Here is a 17,109-nt window from a genome sequence, read left to right on the forward strand (position 1 = left end):
AATTACAAGGACCCGATATTTTAAAACTTTTGAATGCAGTTGATGAGATTAATATTGAAACCTTAACCAAATACATTCAAGAATACTTGACTGAACATCAAGATGAATTTTTGCAACAAAACCCTATTGAAATTTTTGAAGCGGTTTATCAAAATGAATCATTCCCAATTTTATGGGATCTTTACCTAGAAAAAATTTGTGATAACCCTGAAATATTATTTAATTCAGATAAGTTCATCACTTTAAAAGCACCTTTATTGGAGTTACTTTTTAAAAGGGATGATTTATCATTGGATGAAATTGTTATCTGGGACAATTCGATTAAATGGTGTTTTGCTCAACATTCTAATGTTTCACAAGATCCCGAACAATGGAATAAGGATGAAATCACAATAATGGAGAGAACTATTCAAAGGTTTATTCCGTTAATAAGATTTAATCATATCTCCTCAGAAGACTTTATCATTAAAGTATATCCTTTTAAAGAAATAATACCAAAGGAACTGGTTAAAAACACACTTACATATCACATGGCTCCAAATAAGCAATTAAATGTGAATTTACAACCTCCCAGACAACGAAAATATATTAACGATTCTATTTTACTTAGGTCTCAACATTTTGCTATTTTTTCTAGTTGGATTGAGAAGAAAAATGATTTTCATTATAACGTAAGGAATATTCCTTATAATTTTAATTTACTTTATCGTGCTAGCAGGGACGGTAATTTAGCTGAAAATTTTCACTCTATATGTGATAATAAAGGGGCTTCTATAGTTATAGTAAAAATTTCAAATTCGGAACAAATTGTCGGAGGATATAATCCACTTTATTGGCATTCGGGTAACACATTTATGACTACTTATGATAGTTTCATATTCTCATTTGCAAATAATAATAACTTCCAAAACGCGAAGGTAGGTTACAGTAATGGTGCAAATTCTGTGTGTGGTTTTGCAAGTAATGGTCCAGCATTCGGTGGTAATAGTGGTTGTCATTTAGCTACTGCTGGAAGATCAGGCTATATTTGGTCCAGCGATGCTAGTATAAATAACACAGCTTTTCCTGAAATTGGTATACCAAAAAATGATTTTGATGTTGATGATTATGAAGTTTTTCAAGTTGTTAAAAAATAGTCAGATTAACATATTGCTTTAATTTTATTAAATTATTTGGTAAAGATAATTATTTATAAATTAGTTAAGTTCATCAAAGGATAAAACTCAATCACAATTTTACAGTATATGAATGAAGTACATATCATATGCTTTTGTTATTTTATCTATATAATTATCAAGTTTAAAATCACATGAAATAATAAATGAAAATTAAAAGCTCTCTATATTATAAATCATATCTTAATTACCTTAAGTGCAGAATTTTTACTTCCTTGTATAACAAGAACTGATATTTTCAATATATTCAGCTCACTATTTCAATTAAATTTTGATGAATTACTTCCATCGCATTAATTTCCATAATTCTATAAACAAAAAGAATGCAGCCAAAAATTTTGGTCACACAATATAAAGGGACATAATATATGTTAATAAATTATAAATTTCAAGTCGTTCTTCAGTTACTAAATTTGAAAATATAATCATTTTATTGTGCATATATCTTTCATTAAATTTAGTCTATTTTAAAAAGTCCACCTCCTTATAGTACAACAATTGGACAATTTGACATTTTGAGGACCCGAGCTATTGCATAAAAAGATAGAGGTATGAGATTACGTAGAATTAATCAAAATAATCACGTAGTTCTTTCCTTTTATAGTCCTAGTATAAAAAATAGAATGTCCGTAAATTGTCATCGAAAATGATAGGAAGGTTGTCCAGAAAGTGGAGTATAATAAATTATTACAGTACGTACGGTAATACAAAATTTTCCGTACTCAGCTGTATATGTCTTTTAAAGTTATTTTTCTATTACTCTACATCCACAGTTCAACTATTTTTGCTTTTCTTTCCTTTTGTGCAGTAATTATTTTTCTGTTGTCACTACTTTTAATTTTGATCGGTTCTGTAGATCGGCCCGTATGTGTACGAAAATACGAAATAAAAAAAATAAAATAATTTTTCTTTAGATCTTGTAAACGTACGCACAAAATGTAATGGCGTATCCGAACTTGCATCAATGTACAGTGGTACTACTTTACTTATTACCCTTATTACCTATGAAAGTGTGACATTCTTTTTTATAGGATAGATAATTCCAGTCAGAATTTATTGCTTTCTAGATATGTCGCCACTATATAATTCCGGCCCTGAAAAAATGTGCAGAATATTTTTCTTTACACATATACTGTGTATAGTTCGGTTCCTACATTCTGGCTATTTCTTATTTATAAAATAAAATCTTGCCAGCCGGTTTAACAATTTATAATCGGTTAAACTTACTAACTGGATCCATGCTCTAATCATTTGTGAGCAAAAAACATATAACTTATAATGAATACTATAATTATTAATAATTTATTACTTTTTCCACATTCAATGCTTGATACTAATTCTTATTGAATTTAATCTATTCATTTGAAAATAGTGTATGTGTCATTAGATGCATCATGAATTCTTAGATACAATAGGATACTACCAATATTTGGAAAACAGGCGATTAGTATACTATTTATTAGAAATTTGTATCAATATTTAGTTTTATCTCTTCATATTAATTATAATTGAAATCGTAGTAAAGGTAGATATGGAATCGGTACAAAATGAGTCGACTCGAGTCGATTCTAGAACCGATCCTAAATTTAAAAGATTCTGGATCTCCTGGGTTTAAAACTACTTTTAACTATAAAAACAGTTCTGAGCCGAAACCGACTTTGAACCGATTTCAAAAACCGACTCGAGTCATCAGTAAAGATCACATATCAACTATCGTTTGAAGGCCAATCAAAATTTTTCTAATTGATCATTATTACGTGCTCTACCTATTTCCTAAATTTGACACACGTAGCTCATAACTTTATTTATTGGAGCAGAATTGAAGCCGATATGGAACCAAATTAGAACCGACGAACCGATTTCCATCACGTGTAGGTCGTGTTGAGGTTGGAACCACTAAAAAAACTTTAACCAATTGAAAACTGACTACAAAGGGCCTTAACTTATTAAATCTTTTGATATTCTTTCTGAAGAAGTATTATAAATTTTATTAATGCGATAAATTAATGTGATAAATTTATGAATTACTCTTTCCATAATTGTGATTTCTACATTATTCCATTGTATAGGTTCTTGCGAAATATTAGAATGCTAATCCAACACCATTTAACCAATTTGTATCAGATATCAATTTCATCTAACATATCATCCCTTTCAAAGATAATTCTAATAAAGGTGGTTCCAAACTAGTAAATTTATCAGAAAAAATAATGTTTCTAGTTAGTTGCAAATGGTTTTAAGAGAATAATTCAACATATCTGTGAAAGTTTCATGTTGGTTAACTATTTCAAGAATTACTACAGGATTTTGTTATAAAAATTCCCGTAGATTTTTAACGAAAACGTTTAACTAATGTTTGAATTCCAAGTTCATTCACCACAAAAGCCTTAAATGTCAAGTCCTTTTTATTTTTTTAAATCAATCCTTTTGCAATGAATAAGTCTGACTGAATATAAAAAATATTAATTGCCGTATTCAACTTAATTTAACGTGTAAGGAATTATAAAGTATTTGAAGTGAAATATTAGGTTTTCTAGAATAAATTTACCATCCATCTTTACGTATCATTCCTTAGAGAATACCACACGAAAATATCGTGTCCTAATACGTAAAATACATGAATTTGCATGCATTTCATTCGCATTTTCGTTTTCATCGACGTAAAGCAAACTCATTTAAAACGTCTGAGAAAAATGATGAATGATATTGATGTTACGCAGAGGAGATTAAAATAGACCAATCAATGTTGTAACAAATGCAATTAATGACCCAATAGATTTAGCTAATTTATTTTGACAATTTTGATTTTGAATGTTAGACATATAAAGATTCAAATCTATACACAATGAGAATAGAAAGGTTTTGATATATACAATGAGCTAAACATAAACAATAAAAAAGGAATAGAAGCTTAAAGGAAATAAATACTAAGATAATCCCATAAAAATTAACAAAAGTTTTTGTGTCACAATGAACTAGTTTTTTTTTAATAAATCTGCGCCGCGGATGAATTTGGGAGTCACTGTACGAGTTGCGTTTCAATATTTACTAATTATTGAACAGTATTTATTATTTGTTCACGATTCAAGAGTGGCGTAGCAAATTTTAAAATCAATACATACGAAATTTGACAAATTTCATATGCGAATTGTATGTCAGAGGTTGTGCTCGATAGTTGAATATTAAATACAGCTCAGGATTTTAACTAAATTTTTTTCTTATCCGTAAATATTGTTTTATTTTATTAATTTTGTTTCCTGGCAAAAGTGCTAAATTTAAAGAACGATATTTATAATATAAATAAATTAATTATTAGTATTATGTATTTCATGGAGAGTTGAAATAATAGGGTTTCCCTTCCCAGCAGGAAACAAATGGGTAATCCACAGGAGCGTGTCACTCATTAAATTTAACATGTGATTAAATTTTAAACTAAAATTAGAAATTTCCCAATTTTCAAATATTAGTATGAAGGTAGGAATTTGTTAAGAATAGTCGTTATAGTGATACAGTATTACAATATTACATGGTACGAAACTTAAAGCGGGCCGGGTATAGAAAGTTTTATAAGTTTTATAATAAAGTTAATGTGGGTCAAAATTATAAAAGATCACATGACATAATTTCCAGTGGGTAAATCTTGCTGAATAATCGAACTTTCATTTGTACACTGCTCAAAAAGCGAAGAAAAAGGAAATAAATGATTTAGAATGTTATGATATAATGATCGAAATGAAATGATTTTATGTATCGGCCATTATCGTAAAAATATCATTCACTTTTTATGTTAATTGTAATTGTACGTAATAAATTATATTCTTTAAACACTTGTGTTAGGTATCACGTTTGACGTGCATGTTATACCAACAGGTAAGTATTAGCAACACTGATGAATTAATGATATCTCAGCATTTGGTTTAAACTTTAAAGTATTGGTTTATGAGTTTGCAAATGGTGGTGCATTTTTATTTGCAATAACAAGATGCATCTACGCTTTTCTTTTCTCGACCTTTTCTAAAGTATTGCGAAAAATGTCATATAGCGACACAACAGATAAGAGACAGCATATTACACATGTGATAATCATACGTCCGTCGTACAAATGATACAACCTAAACCTTTTTTCTCTACTCTAAACATTTTAGTGATAGTACCATTCTGTCAAAAAGATTTTTGATTTCAACCACAATAACACGAAATTAACCAAATTTGTAATGGCTAGAACGTCAAGTTAATGGAGTGGACCACAAATATTTTGATAGAATTTTCATTCAAAAAATTCCTTTGTTCATTTAAATTCATTTAAAGATCGATAGAATACTAATAATCTTTTTTCAAATAATAATAAATCATAAATCAACAACCTAAAAAGAAGTTCTCAATATCATCTTTTGTCGTACGTTTAGATAAAGATTTAAAATCCATTATGTCGGGAAATCGGCCGATTATTTATCATTGTTGTTAATCACAATAAAATGATTGCTTTTGACCAATATAATTCAAATTCATTATGATACGTCTAAAAAAATATATTCAGAATAAAAAATGATCAAATATTTTTTAGTTAGTCCAATAATAATAACGTAGCTAATATAATGCGTCCATTCGTTAATAAGGATATTTACAGTATGGTAAGACAATTCGTTTTAAATTATTGACTTTAATTTAAATCATACGACTCAAACGTATTACTTTCTATCCTTAACCAGTTTGGGCCTGTCGAAAGACCCGGATAGGAGTGAATCTTACAGATGGTCTTATTTTACGATTTATATATAAATACTCTCACAGCCCAAATAATTTAATTTTCTTCTCTCTATTTTTTGAACAATTTCTTGATTGTACGTAAAAAAAAATGTCGTTAAATAACATTAATTGTGTTCATATTTCTTTTATATATTTAAATCGTCATCAAAGAAGAATTAATAGAAGAAATCGACGACAAATTCGACGTATGATCTTCAACAGAACATATGGAAGACGTGCTTCGAATAATAACAATGATACATTAGATCTAATCGCACGATTACCTTTACAAATTACGAATGATCCATTTGCAAGTCAAATACTTAATGGTTCTTCTTTCTATTGAATTCATACTCATTTGGTATGATTTCTTTGTTACTATGTATCTACGTTTTTATTGCTAAATTTTGATTAACATGACCCATTTTTCATAGGATTTAAAATTTTTCAGTCCAATGAGATACAGTATATTTCCTGTTTATAGATGAAAATATTTTGCTTGGTATATTAAAGTTGCTTGTGTACATTTATTATAGTGAAATTTAAAGTTCTATAAACATATTGTTACTATTTATAAATTATAATTATCGTTACATAAAAAACATGTCCCTTTTCATAGATTAAATTCAACCATAATTATTTAGAAAAATAAAGTTTGAAGATTTTCTTTAAAATTAAATTCTTTAATAAATATAATGCCTTTGCAGATAATGAAAAGCAATAAAAATAATACAAATTGAAGTAATTTTTTATCGCGTTTAAAATGTATTATTTTTGATAATTAAATAATAGTTGTTACCAAATTTACTAATTTTCCATTTAAACTCCTAATGAGTTTCAGATTCATTATATTCGATGTGTTTTAGATGCGTCGATGTGCTCGATTACAGTGTTTAAATTGTTACTGAAAACGTAATAAAGTTATTTACATTTACTTGGGCTCACTTTTTTGAGATAATATAATAGATACAGTAACTCTTGATATTTTCTAAAAGATAAGACCAGTTAGTTTTAATAAATTTTTAACATAACACTTCTGTTTTTATTTATCTTTCCACCAAAATAATTTACAAATGGATAATAACCTCAACCCTACTGGCAACGGGTTTAATCAATTACCACAATACTCCAAAATATTATAGAAGCATTGCCCTCAATATTTCTTTATTGAAATATACATTTAAAGGTCAAAAGTCTACTCCCCGAATAGCTCGTTAGTATCGGAAAAAAACACTATTTTCGAATTAGTTATTTCTTCTTTTTTACTTATTTTTAATTACAAAAAATAAGTAAATCTTTTTACTTCTTCAAGTTTTGTCCTCTCTTTTTTTCGTCTTACTTTTTTTTTCTTTCAAGTTTCGTCTCTCTTTTTTTCGTCTTACTTTTTTTTTCTTTCAAGTTTCGTCTCTCTTTTTTTAAGTCTACTTTTTTTTCAATTTTCTCTTTTTCTAGTTTTTTTTTCGGTTTCTTTTTTTTATCTTTTTTTTCGGGTTTCGTTTTTTTTCTTTCAAGCTTTTCAGAACCCATATTTTTCTTAGGAGCGTTCGGGTGAGGCCTGACCAACTTATTTTGTTTCGCTCCAGATTTATTTTTTTTTTAGGGGGACGGCCCTGCCACAAGGGACTTCCTAAGAAGCGTAATACTTATACTTTCTCATTAGACAATTAATGATTGAGATTTCCAAATGTGATAAAATTAAAAAAAATTGCAAAATTAATTATAATATTTTCTCTTTTTTCTTTTTTAGCAAAATTCTTTTCACACTATTTTTTTAATTAAGTTAAAATTTTACTTTATTAATTTGGATAAAATAAAGTGTATATTATGTTGAACAAATACAAATTTCCTTGCCCAGTAATAATTTTAGTTTATTTATTAATACTATTTTTACTAAAATTATATGTTTGTTTCATTGTTATTAATTTGCATTTTAAGCATTAACACATTACATCACTAAATAAATATGTGCATGTTAGTTCCTAAAATATATTACTAATTTTTATATTTTACTTAAAATACTTGAAATCCTTTTTAATGGAATAAAATTTGCTAAATAAGTATTTTATTTACATAAAGAAAATACATATGCAAATATAGGCTAATAGTATAATAAAAAAAAAAGCAGTATAAATTACAGACTACATATGTATGTACATTAATTCCAACATTTTTTTTAATCATTTTAAAATTAAATAAAGTAATGACCAAACTCATATACCTCACTTCTTTCTCTTCAGCAGATTATTTTCTTTCCAACATTTTGATTTTTCATTTATAATTATTATTGTTAACTCTTCTGTTTTAAGTAATTTTTCAAAATCATTAGCTCCTTTCGAAAGCATCATTTTTATAACAATAAATACCTCTAAAAATTCTGTTTAAAGAGTTTTAGACATTTAAGGCTTAAATTTGAATTTCGGGGATGGTCGATATAAGCATCAGGACTGTCTTATCTAAATTTATGTTCAATTCGCATAACAAACACTCTAGCATATTATATATACATATAGTAAAGCATTTTTATACCTTTAATGTTCAAAAGTAAAGTCAAATAAACAATTCATCCAAAAAATTGCTACTGTAGTAGCAAAAATTTAATACGTACGCGAATGAGAATTATTCTAAGCTAAAAAAGTTAAACTATATTACTCTAATTATTTTTTAACAACTTGAAAAACTTCATAATCATCAGCTCTAAAACTACCTGTAGGTATATCAATTTTAGGATAAGAGCTATAATTATCTATATTACTATACCAAGTATCTTTATGAAATTTTAAATCATTACCACCACCAAATACTGGACCATTATTGCCCGAATAATAACATAAAGAATATTGATTACCATTGCTATAACTCACTTTTGCACTTTGGGGATCATTAAATGAGAATATAAAGCTATCATAAGTAGATTTATGCTTCTCTCTTGAATTCAAATCCCAATAAAACGGATTATATCCTCCAACTATTTGCTTTGAATCAGTGACTTTAACTACAACAATGGTAGCTCCTTTGTTATCACATTTTTCATGAAATGCTGCAGGTGTATTACCATCTCTGCTGGCTCTATATAAAAGATGAAAATTATAAGGAATATATTCAGGAAATTTTTCTTTTCTATAAATCCATTTTGCGAAGGTTTCAATATGACTTTGATTAATTATAACAGAATCAATATTACATTTTGATTGTCTAGGAGGTCTTTTATCCTCATTTAACTTATTTTGAGCATAAAATAGAAGAATGGTATTAATTAAATCTTTCGGAAATATTTCTTTAAACGGATATATTTTAGTAACAAAATTTTCCGTAGAAATATAACAAAACCTTATTAATGAAATAAATTTATGAATAGTTCTCTCCATAATGGTGATTTCTTCATTATTCCATTGTGTAGGATCTTGTGAAATATTAGAATGTTGAGCCAGACACCATTTAATCAAATTATCCCAGATAACAATTTCATCTAACAATAAATCATCTCTTTTCAAAAGTAATTCTAATAAAGGTGATTTCAAATTAATAAATTTATCAGAATTAAATAATAATTCTGGTTCTTCACAAATTTTCTTTATAAAATAATTGAATAAATCTTTGAAAGTTTCATAATGATAAATTATTTCAAGAATTTCTAGAGGATTTTGTTGCAAAAATTCGTTTTGATATTTAATTAAATATTCTTGAATATGATTGATTAAGGTTTGAATATTAAGTTCATCTACTGCTATCAAAAGTTTTAGAATATCAGGTCCTTGTAATTTCTTCAAATCAATCTTCCCACAATAAATAAATCTGAATATAAAAATAAGTTTTAATTATAATATTTAAATTTAATTTAAAATATTTCATTATCATCTTAAATTTTAATTAATATAGAAACTTTAAGATTACCTTAAAATCATATCAAATAATTGAGGTGAAACATTAGGTTTTCTAAAGATGAATTTTCCATCTTTCTTTTCATGCCATTCCTTAGAGAATGCAGCACGAAAATATTGGGACCTAATACGTAAAATACTTGAATGTGCATGTATTTCCTTTAAGTTTTCATTTTCACCAACGTAAATAATAACATTATAATCTTCATCAGTTTCAAGTAATTTTTCGTAATCATCGGCCACTTCTTGAGAGCATTCGAAAGTCATTTTTTTTTTAATAGGTAAAAAGCGTAAAGTTGAAATGTTGAGAGAAATTCTATTTCAAATGTAACATACATATATATTAACTGTAATTGGAAATAACATGCAAATCATTTCATGGGAACTTATCACAAACGTACCACAGCCGCATTTCAGTACCACGAGCGAATCGAGCGATACATTAGATAAATTCTACCAATTTTCTTACGAATTCGTTATATAGTACGGTACTAAAGTAATTTCACCAGAGTGGGTAATAACATCATCATATCCTTTATTTGTTTCAGGTAGTTTCTGCTTCTCTGTAAAGAGAACTTTCAATACTTGAAAATTTAAGAGAGTTGATCGAATTTATTAAAAACATTTTGTTTAATGATTTAAATCCTTAAAATTCTAAACATTTATTATTAACTAAAGGAAAGAATTATAAGCTTAATACAATCTACTTAAAATGCGACCTCATATATGTGCAAATTATTTCATTCCTGGTTCTTTATGATAATATTTTACGAAGCGAACAGGTGAATAATTTGATAGTACTATTTAAATTAAAGTTTCTCTACCAATAACAGTTTTTTTTTTGGTTTTTTCTAACACTCCTATAATTTTTAGTACCTCTATCACCTTGCGTTCTTTCTCAAAAGATTTCTTATGTCAATAAATTTGCCTTATTTACGTCTTTCGTTATGTGACTATAATATTGCAACGTGGTTTATTATCAAGAAAAGCAAATATTCCTGAATCATATTTTGGAAGAAAAGTTGACGTTTTAAATAAAATCTTATTAATATCATATTATTCGCATATTTTTTTCCCCAGAAATTCAATACAAGATTGACAAAACTTAAATAGCTAAAACATCATTAAGCGCTTGAATTAACGAATTTTGAATGTAAATGGATAACGGAGTTGAAGCTCTAGTGGTACCAAAATCTATAATATTAAACGCAGGAGTCAAATTCCTAATATTTAATGATCATTATAATTAGTTATAGTACGATACGTACTAATATGGATAAAAAAAAACACTCACACTCTTCGTGAACTTGTGGGGACTGGATTCTTAGTTTCCCGAACCAGGACATGCCATTCGCCGTTCCTATAATATAAATATGTAAAAATAAGAATTTCTTTGTTTTAAAAAAAAAATAAAATAAAAATTATTATACTTACAAATTAGTGTGACTATTAGCCTTTCTAAAAAGAAAAATACTCCATAAATTACGAATATCTTGTAAAATAAGTGACTTATTGTTGAGCAATAATTGTGAATTATATATTTTATTATAAATAAAATATGTTATTCCGATAAATGGATAAACATCTTCGAGATATACTATATTAGAATTTCTTAAAAGGTAAGTTATCCCAAGAACAAATTTCATAAATGTTACGAGTGAAGTAAAATTATTAAGAAAAATTTGTTGATATATTTGGGCATTATCAGTTAATATGATTTTTGTAGGATCGATATTCTGATTGGTTACTGCATCAACAAATCTTTGAAAGTTACGATCTCTTGGATTTAAAACGTTCGTTGTATTATTATTAATAATATTTCCATGTCGACACCAATTCACAATATGAGGATCCATATATGTATTAAATAAATTTGATAATATTTCAGAAACGTTATCAATGTTATCATGATAAATAGACGAACGATAAGAATACATTTTAGTATATAAGTAAATGTACGACTAAATTAACAAGAGAAATATGATAACGGATATCACATATTTTATTTTTAAAAGTCAAATCTCGTGTTAAAGGAAGGAGCAGCCTTTTATATTCGTTTATTCAAATATCAGTTACACTGAAATTAACATAAAATATAGACGGTATACTATATTAAAAAAGTCATAGTACTTTTATACAACAAATTGCAAGTGACCTTTTAAAGTCGGGAAGTTAAAAGTACTACATATAATCATTCAATCATTTCTTTGCATATTCTTAATATACACAAGGCTGTTCTTCAAGGTTCCACTACCAAAAATAATCAGAATGAGCTCAACAAATCAAACGAATATTATTGCTTGTTTTTTTCTTTCCCTGTTTAGTCCTCTTTTGTCGCCTTAACGTTAAAAACGTGCTACAATTATGGTGTGACGGAATTTTAAATCCGTTAACTACTTAACTGTAATTTTTTGCTGATCTCACCATTCAGCATTCATCTGAATACTATTATGGTTAGTATGATTAGTACATTGCATATTTGCAAAGGTATATCGGATGAACATTTCCATTATTAACTATCGGAGTCAGATGTAAAATTTTATTATAAAATGACTTTTAAATAAAATAAATGATAATGATTACAAATTCAAAATTCAAAGCATATGGAATACGTCCTAATACTGCAATAACTAATAATATTTATAACGTAATAATAATTAAATATAAGTTACTTTATTATAAGTAAAATTATAAAATGGAACGTTAACTTACTAATTACATATTACATACTATAATGACTTTTTTAAAATTTTTAGACAATTCTACAAAGGGATTTGGATTTTAGAAATCTTTCCTCTTTTTTTTCCCATTCTTCCATGTATGTATTAATCAAAAATAATTACATTTTCAATATTTTCACCTGCCGTTCAAATATTTTCTCTTTTTTTGCCATTTTTCCATTTTTGTTATCACCTTTGTTTTACTTTTCTTTCTGATAGTCGAGCATAAAACTGGTGAAGTTTCAAATGAATTAGATGAATTAATTGGATAATGTAAATATAACAAGAGATTTATTTATCAATTTCTTTAATGAAAATAAGTAAGGATTTTAACTTATATTTGAATTTATATTATAATCATCTAAGCGACCATACGCCTTAACTAATTATAAATGGTTATAATTCAAAACAATATTTTATATTAAATTTTTTATATATCACTTCTAAGTAAATACTAAAAAGAAATTAGAACTATTAGTTAATAACTAATAATTACAATTATTTGAATATTTTTAAATTAATAATTTCATTATTTAGATCTCGAAGAAATGAAATTTACCATCTTAAGCTTCAAGAAAATTTTGAAATTCTTAGAAATTATTCTATATGATACTCCTTTCTAGTTAATAAAAATCAATTTAATAATTCTAAGAGTTGCCTGAACGCTCTTCCTAGTTATGAATTTTAATTCTTCTAGCATAACCTTTTTTCTCTATATTTTATTATACTGGTCACTTCTTGAGGGAATTCGAATTTCGAAAGTCATTTTTTTTCTAACAAATAAAAAAATAAATTGAAACGTTGATCAAAAGTGCAATGCATGTATATATTTAGTTGGAAACAAGATAAAAATTATTTTGTGTGAGAACTTATCACATGAAAGTTGTTTTTAAAAAACATGCCGCAGTCAGATTTTTGGTCTTTTATTTTAGAGCGAAACAAATGTTGGTTTGGTAATTTATTTATTGAAAAAGTTATAATATTTAAATTACAAACTAAAAACTTGTAAAATATTTACTACTCTAGTCTTAGTGTTTAAATAATTCAAAAAGAGAATATAAAAATTTAATACTTGGATAAACTATATAAAAAAGGAATTATTTAAATTACAAACTAAGAAATTTTACTAGTGTTACTAGTGTTTAAATAAATCTAAAAGAATAAAATAAAAAACAATTTCTGTTAAATACATCATGTGATCATGTCAAATGTCACTTTAAAAAATAAACTATAATTAAGTTATTTCATCTGAATAATTAAATAAATACATTTAATTTTACATAATAAATTTTCAAGATCAATTTTCTTTATATACTATATTACATACCTAATTATTTATATCTTTAATTATACAATCATTCAAATCTTCAGTTATACCAGTAGAAGAATCTTGTGAATCTTCACTTTCAAGAATTTCATTCAATTCTTTACTAGTAAAATCAAGTAAGCGACTTCTATAACATGCTTGTGGATGAGTTTCAGTAGCAAGATTGTTATGCTCAATTGGTGCATTTATAAATTCCACAATTTTGCATTTTAATTCTTTATTGATCTCTTCAATTTTCTTTTTATAAGGGAAAAAAATCCATTTTTCAATAATATCAAAAACTTCTTTAAAAGATGATCTTTTCAAAGGATCTTCATTCCAACATTAATCTACATAGCATTGGGAAGTATTTTCAATAATTTCAAGACGTTCACCCTTACAAATACTTAAACTAAGATGAAGATCATGTGCTCTATTATTAAATGGTGGTATTCCAAATGTAAATTCCCACATAATAATAGGAAAACTATATATATCACTAGCTGGAGTATAAGATTTGCCTCTTAAAACTTCAGGCGCCATAAATGGTATAACACCATAAATATCATATTTTTTCAAAAATGATTTTACAGGTTGACATAATCCTAAATCACAAATATAAATTTTACTCTCATCATGATTTAAAATATTGCCATCATGAAAATCACAATTAATAAGATTTTGCTCATATATATCTTTAAGTCCAGAAATAATTCTATACAGCATATATAATTTTTGATTCCAATTACTTTCAATTATTCTTGTTAAGATTCCTCTTAAATTACCTTTATTTGCATAATCCATCACTGCCATATATTTCAAAGTATCTGGATTTTTTGTAAATCCATAAAAATAAATAATACTTTCATGCCATTTCCACTGTAAAAAAATAATATATATTAGTATAAATAAATATATAATTTGAATTAAAAAAAATAAATAAATAATATACTATCATACTTCATTTACGTCATTTAAAAATTCATTTAAATTTACATTTAAATCATTATGACATTTAAGAATTACTTCTTTACTTCTATCATTTAAAAATGCTGGATGCTGATTAAAGTCTTCGCCATCTTTATATTAAAGTTAACTAAATATTATGTAAATTTCAATTTATGTTACATAAAATTTTCACATAGATTTATATTGTAATAGGTTTAAAAATACTTGTCTATTTTATTTAATTTTTAAATAAAAACTATACTAATATATTTTATATTAAAACACAAACTAATATTTCAATCTAAATCTAAGTCTAAGTTAGCACAAAATATGTATGTATAGCTTGCAATCACATGACATAACCATCCTTTTCTTAAACTTTTTAAATTATTTATAATAATAGGTATTTAAAAGGTCATGATTTAAATATAAAGAAATAAATAATAAATAAAATAAATGAACATTTTGTGGCTTAAATGATTATTATTCTACAGCCAAATAGGATCATGCTTCTTTCATCATGCTGATATTTTTTTTATTAAGCTATAAATAAACTACCATTGCATAATTATTATTGATATTTTTGACGTTGTTTAATCAATAGTTTATTGTATTTATAAGATGATCATTGGCGGCTGCAGAATAACACAGTTATTTGATATTGGTCATCCGAACTGCTTCGCAGTTCGGTGATATTCTAACCCCCCTATCAAATAACTAATATATATTTTGCATGATCGGCATTAATTGAAAAATCAAAAGTGCTAAAAGTCCCTAAAGATAAGATACAAGAATGAAAAACAAAAAATCAACAAGATGATAATAATCCAAAAAAAAACAAAAATCAATTAGTTTTACAACTTCATTGATAATTTTATGTGATTACCAATGTGATTTGTATTTCATTTAAAACAGTTTAATTATAAATTATTTGTATAAATACATTTTCTGAATTTACAATTTATAATATTAAATAATACTTATTTAAAACTATATGAAATATGTTTGAATTTTAAATAAAAAATCTACAGACATATTTTACTCATTTACATAAAATCCGTGTTGGGTCCTTAGAATATAAAATAGTGTATGTAAATTTTATATAGAACTTTTCATCTCCTTTCACTGCTGCACAAAAAATAACAATTCTGAAGGTATGATAAAATTAAGATACTAAAAAATTTGCATACTAATTATCTCAATTATGGTTAAAAAATATTAGAAATGAACAAGTTCAAAATAATTCACATTTCATATATTTTACATTTTATAGTCCTAACTCCCCTTTAAACTTGAACTCTTATTCATAATAAATATCCGTATTTGATTCAATTTATAAAATCTTAAAATACGAAATAAAAGAAAACCTAAAAAAATGCTTTGAGCGTAAATATCAAACAAAGACAAAAATTATTATCTTCAATTGAGAGAAACCCATGAGTGAAATGTTTTTGATCGGCCATTTTTTTATATATAAGCCGTTAGTATTGTTGAGATAAAGATGATAAAGATATCATAAAATAGATAAATAAGAATAGATGACGACAAAAATAAATTGTTATTATAAATTTTTTATTGATAATTTATACATTTAAAAAATATGAATAACTTTATTATATAATTTATTTAAATTACAAACTAAGAATCTTGTAAAACATTTTTTCTACTGCTCTAGTCTTAGTGTTTAAATAATTCAAAATAAAGTATAAATAAATGATAAAATTTGGAATATAATATAATATTTGTTATTTTAATTTTATAAAAAGTCAATTTAAAATCCATCTAGAGAACAAATTAGTAAATTAATTAGTTTGCTTTAAAAAGAAATCTTATTTATTTAAAAGCTTACCATCAGGAATTTCTAGTTCATCTTGTTCTTTTGAATGAAAATTTAAATTATTATATATTTCGTCATCATCTATAAAAAAATAAATATAATTAAAATAGCGTAAGAATTATTTATTATTATATAAAATTTTCACCTACCGTCGGTATTAATATTTTGCCTTTTTATTTGTTAAGTTATTTCTAATAAAAGTCACGTTTAATAAATGAAATTGATATAAAATGAATTTTATTTGTTAGTAATTTACTTACCATTTGAATTTATCTGCAATTTTTTAAATTCTTTGGGTAATTTTTCATTATAATCTAGATTAAGAATAAAGATATTTATTATTATAGAAATATTGTTATTTCGATTATAAAATTTAAATATATTACCCTCAAAAGTATTAATTATTTTCGATGGTTTATTACTATTCTGCTCATTTGATTTATTAAAGTCGTTAACTAAAATAAAAATTAATTATTAAACATTATTATATGAACACTGT

General features: G+C 25.6%; 3 protein-coding genes across 3 annotated transcripts; 1 reads left to right on the plus strand and 2 right to left on the minus strand.

Annotated features, from left to right (window-relative positions):
* Positions 1-654: 654 nt before the first annotated feature.
* On the plus strand, positions 655-1,136 carry OCT59_003664 (uncharacterized protein; the record flags this gene model as incomplete). Its single annotated transcript, XM_066147791.1, has 3 exons — positions 655-671; positions 766-782; positions 922-1,136. 3 exons carry the CDS (start codon positions 655-657, stop codon positions 1,134-1,136), a joined length of 249 nt encoding a protein of 82 aa, XP_065996461.1.
* Positions 1,137-10,904: 9,768 nt separating this feature from the next.
* OCT59_003665 (uncharacterized protein) lies at positions 10,905-11,736 on the minus strand (the record flags this gene model as incomplete). Its single annotated transcript, XM_066147792.1, has 3 exons — positions 10,905-11,022; positions 11,094-11,159; positions 11,234-11,736. The coding sequence occupies 3 exons, from the start codon at positions 11,734-11,736 to the stop codon at positions 10,905-10,907; spliced, it is 687 nt and encodes a 228-aa protein (XP_065996462.1).
* A 2,110-nt stretch (positions 11,737-13,846) lies between these two features.
* OCT59_003666 (uncharacterized protein) lies at positions 13,847-14,629 on the minus strand (the record flags this gene model as incomplete). Its single annotated transcript, XM_066147793.1, has 2 exons — positions 13,847-14,130; positions 14,575-14,629. 2 exons carry the CDS (start codon positions 14,627-14,629, stop codon positions 13,847-13,849), a joined length of 339 nt encoding a protein of 112 aa, XP_065996463.1.
* Between the last annotated feature and the right edge of the window lie 2,480 nt (positions 14,630-17,109).

The sequence above is a fragment of the Rhizophagus irregularis genome, chromosome 12 (genome assembly GCF_026210795.1).
Source record: "Rhizophagus irregularis chromosome 12, complete sequence".
Taxonomy (NCBI): Eukaryota; Fungi; Glomeromycota; class Glomeromycetes; order Glomerales; family Glomeraceae; genus Rhizophagus; species Rhizophagus irregularis.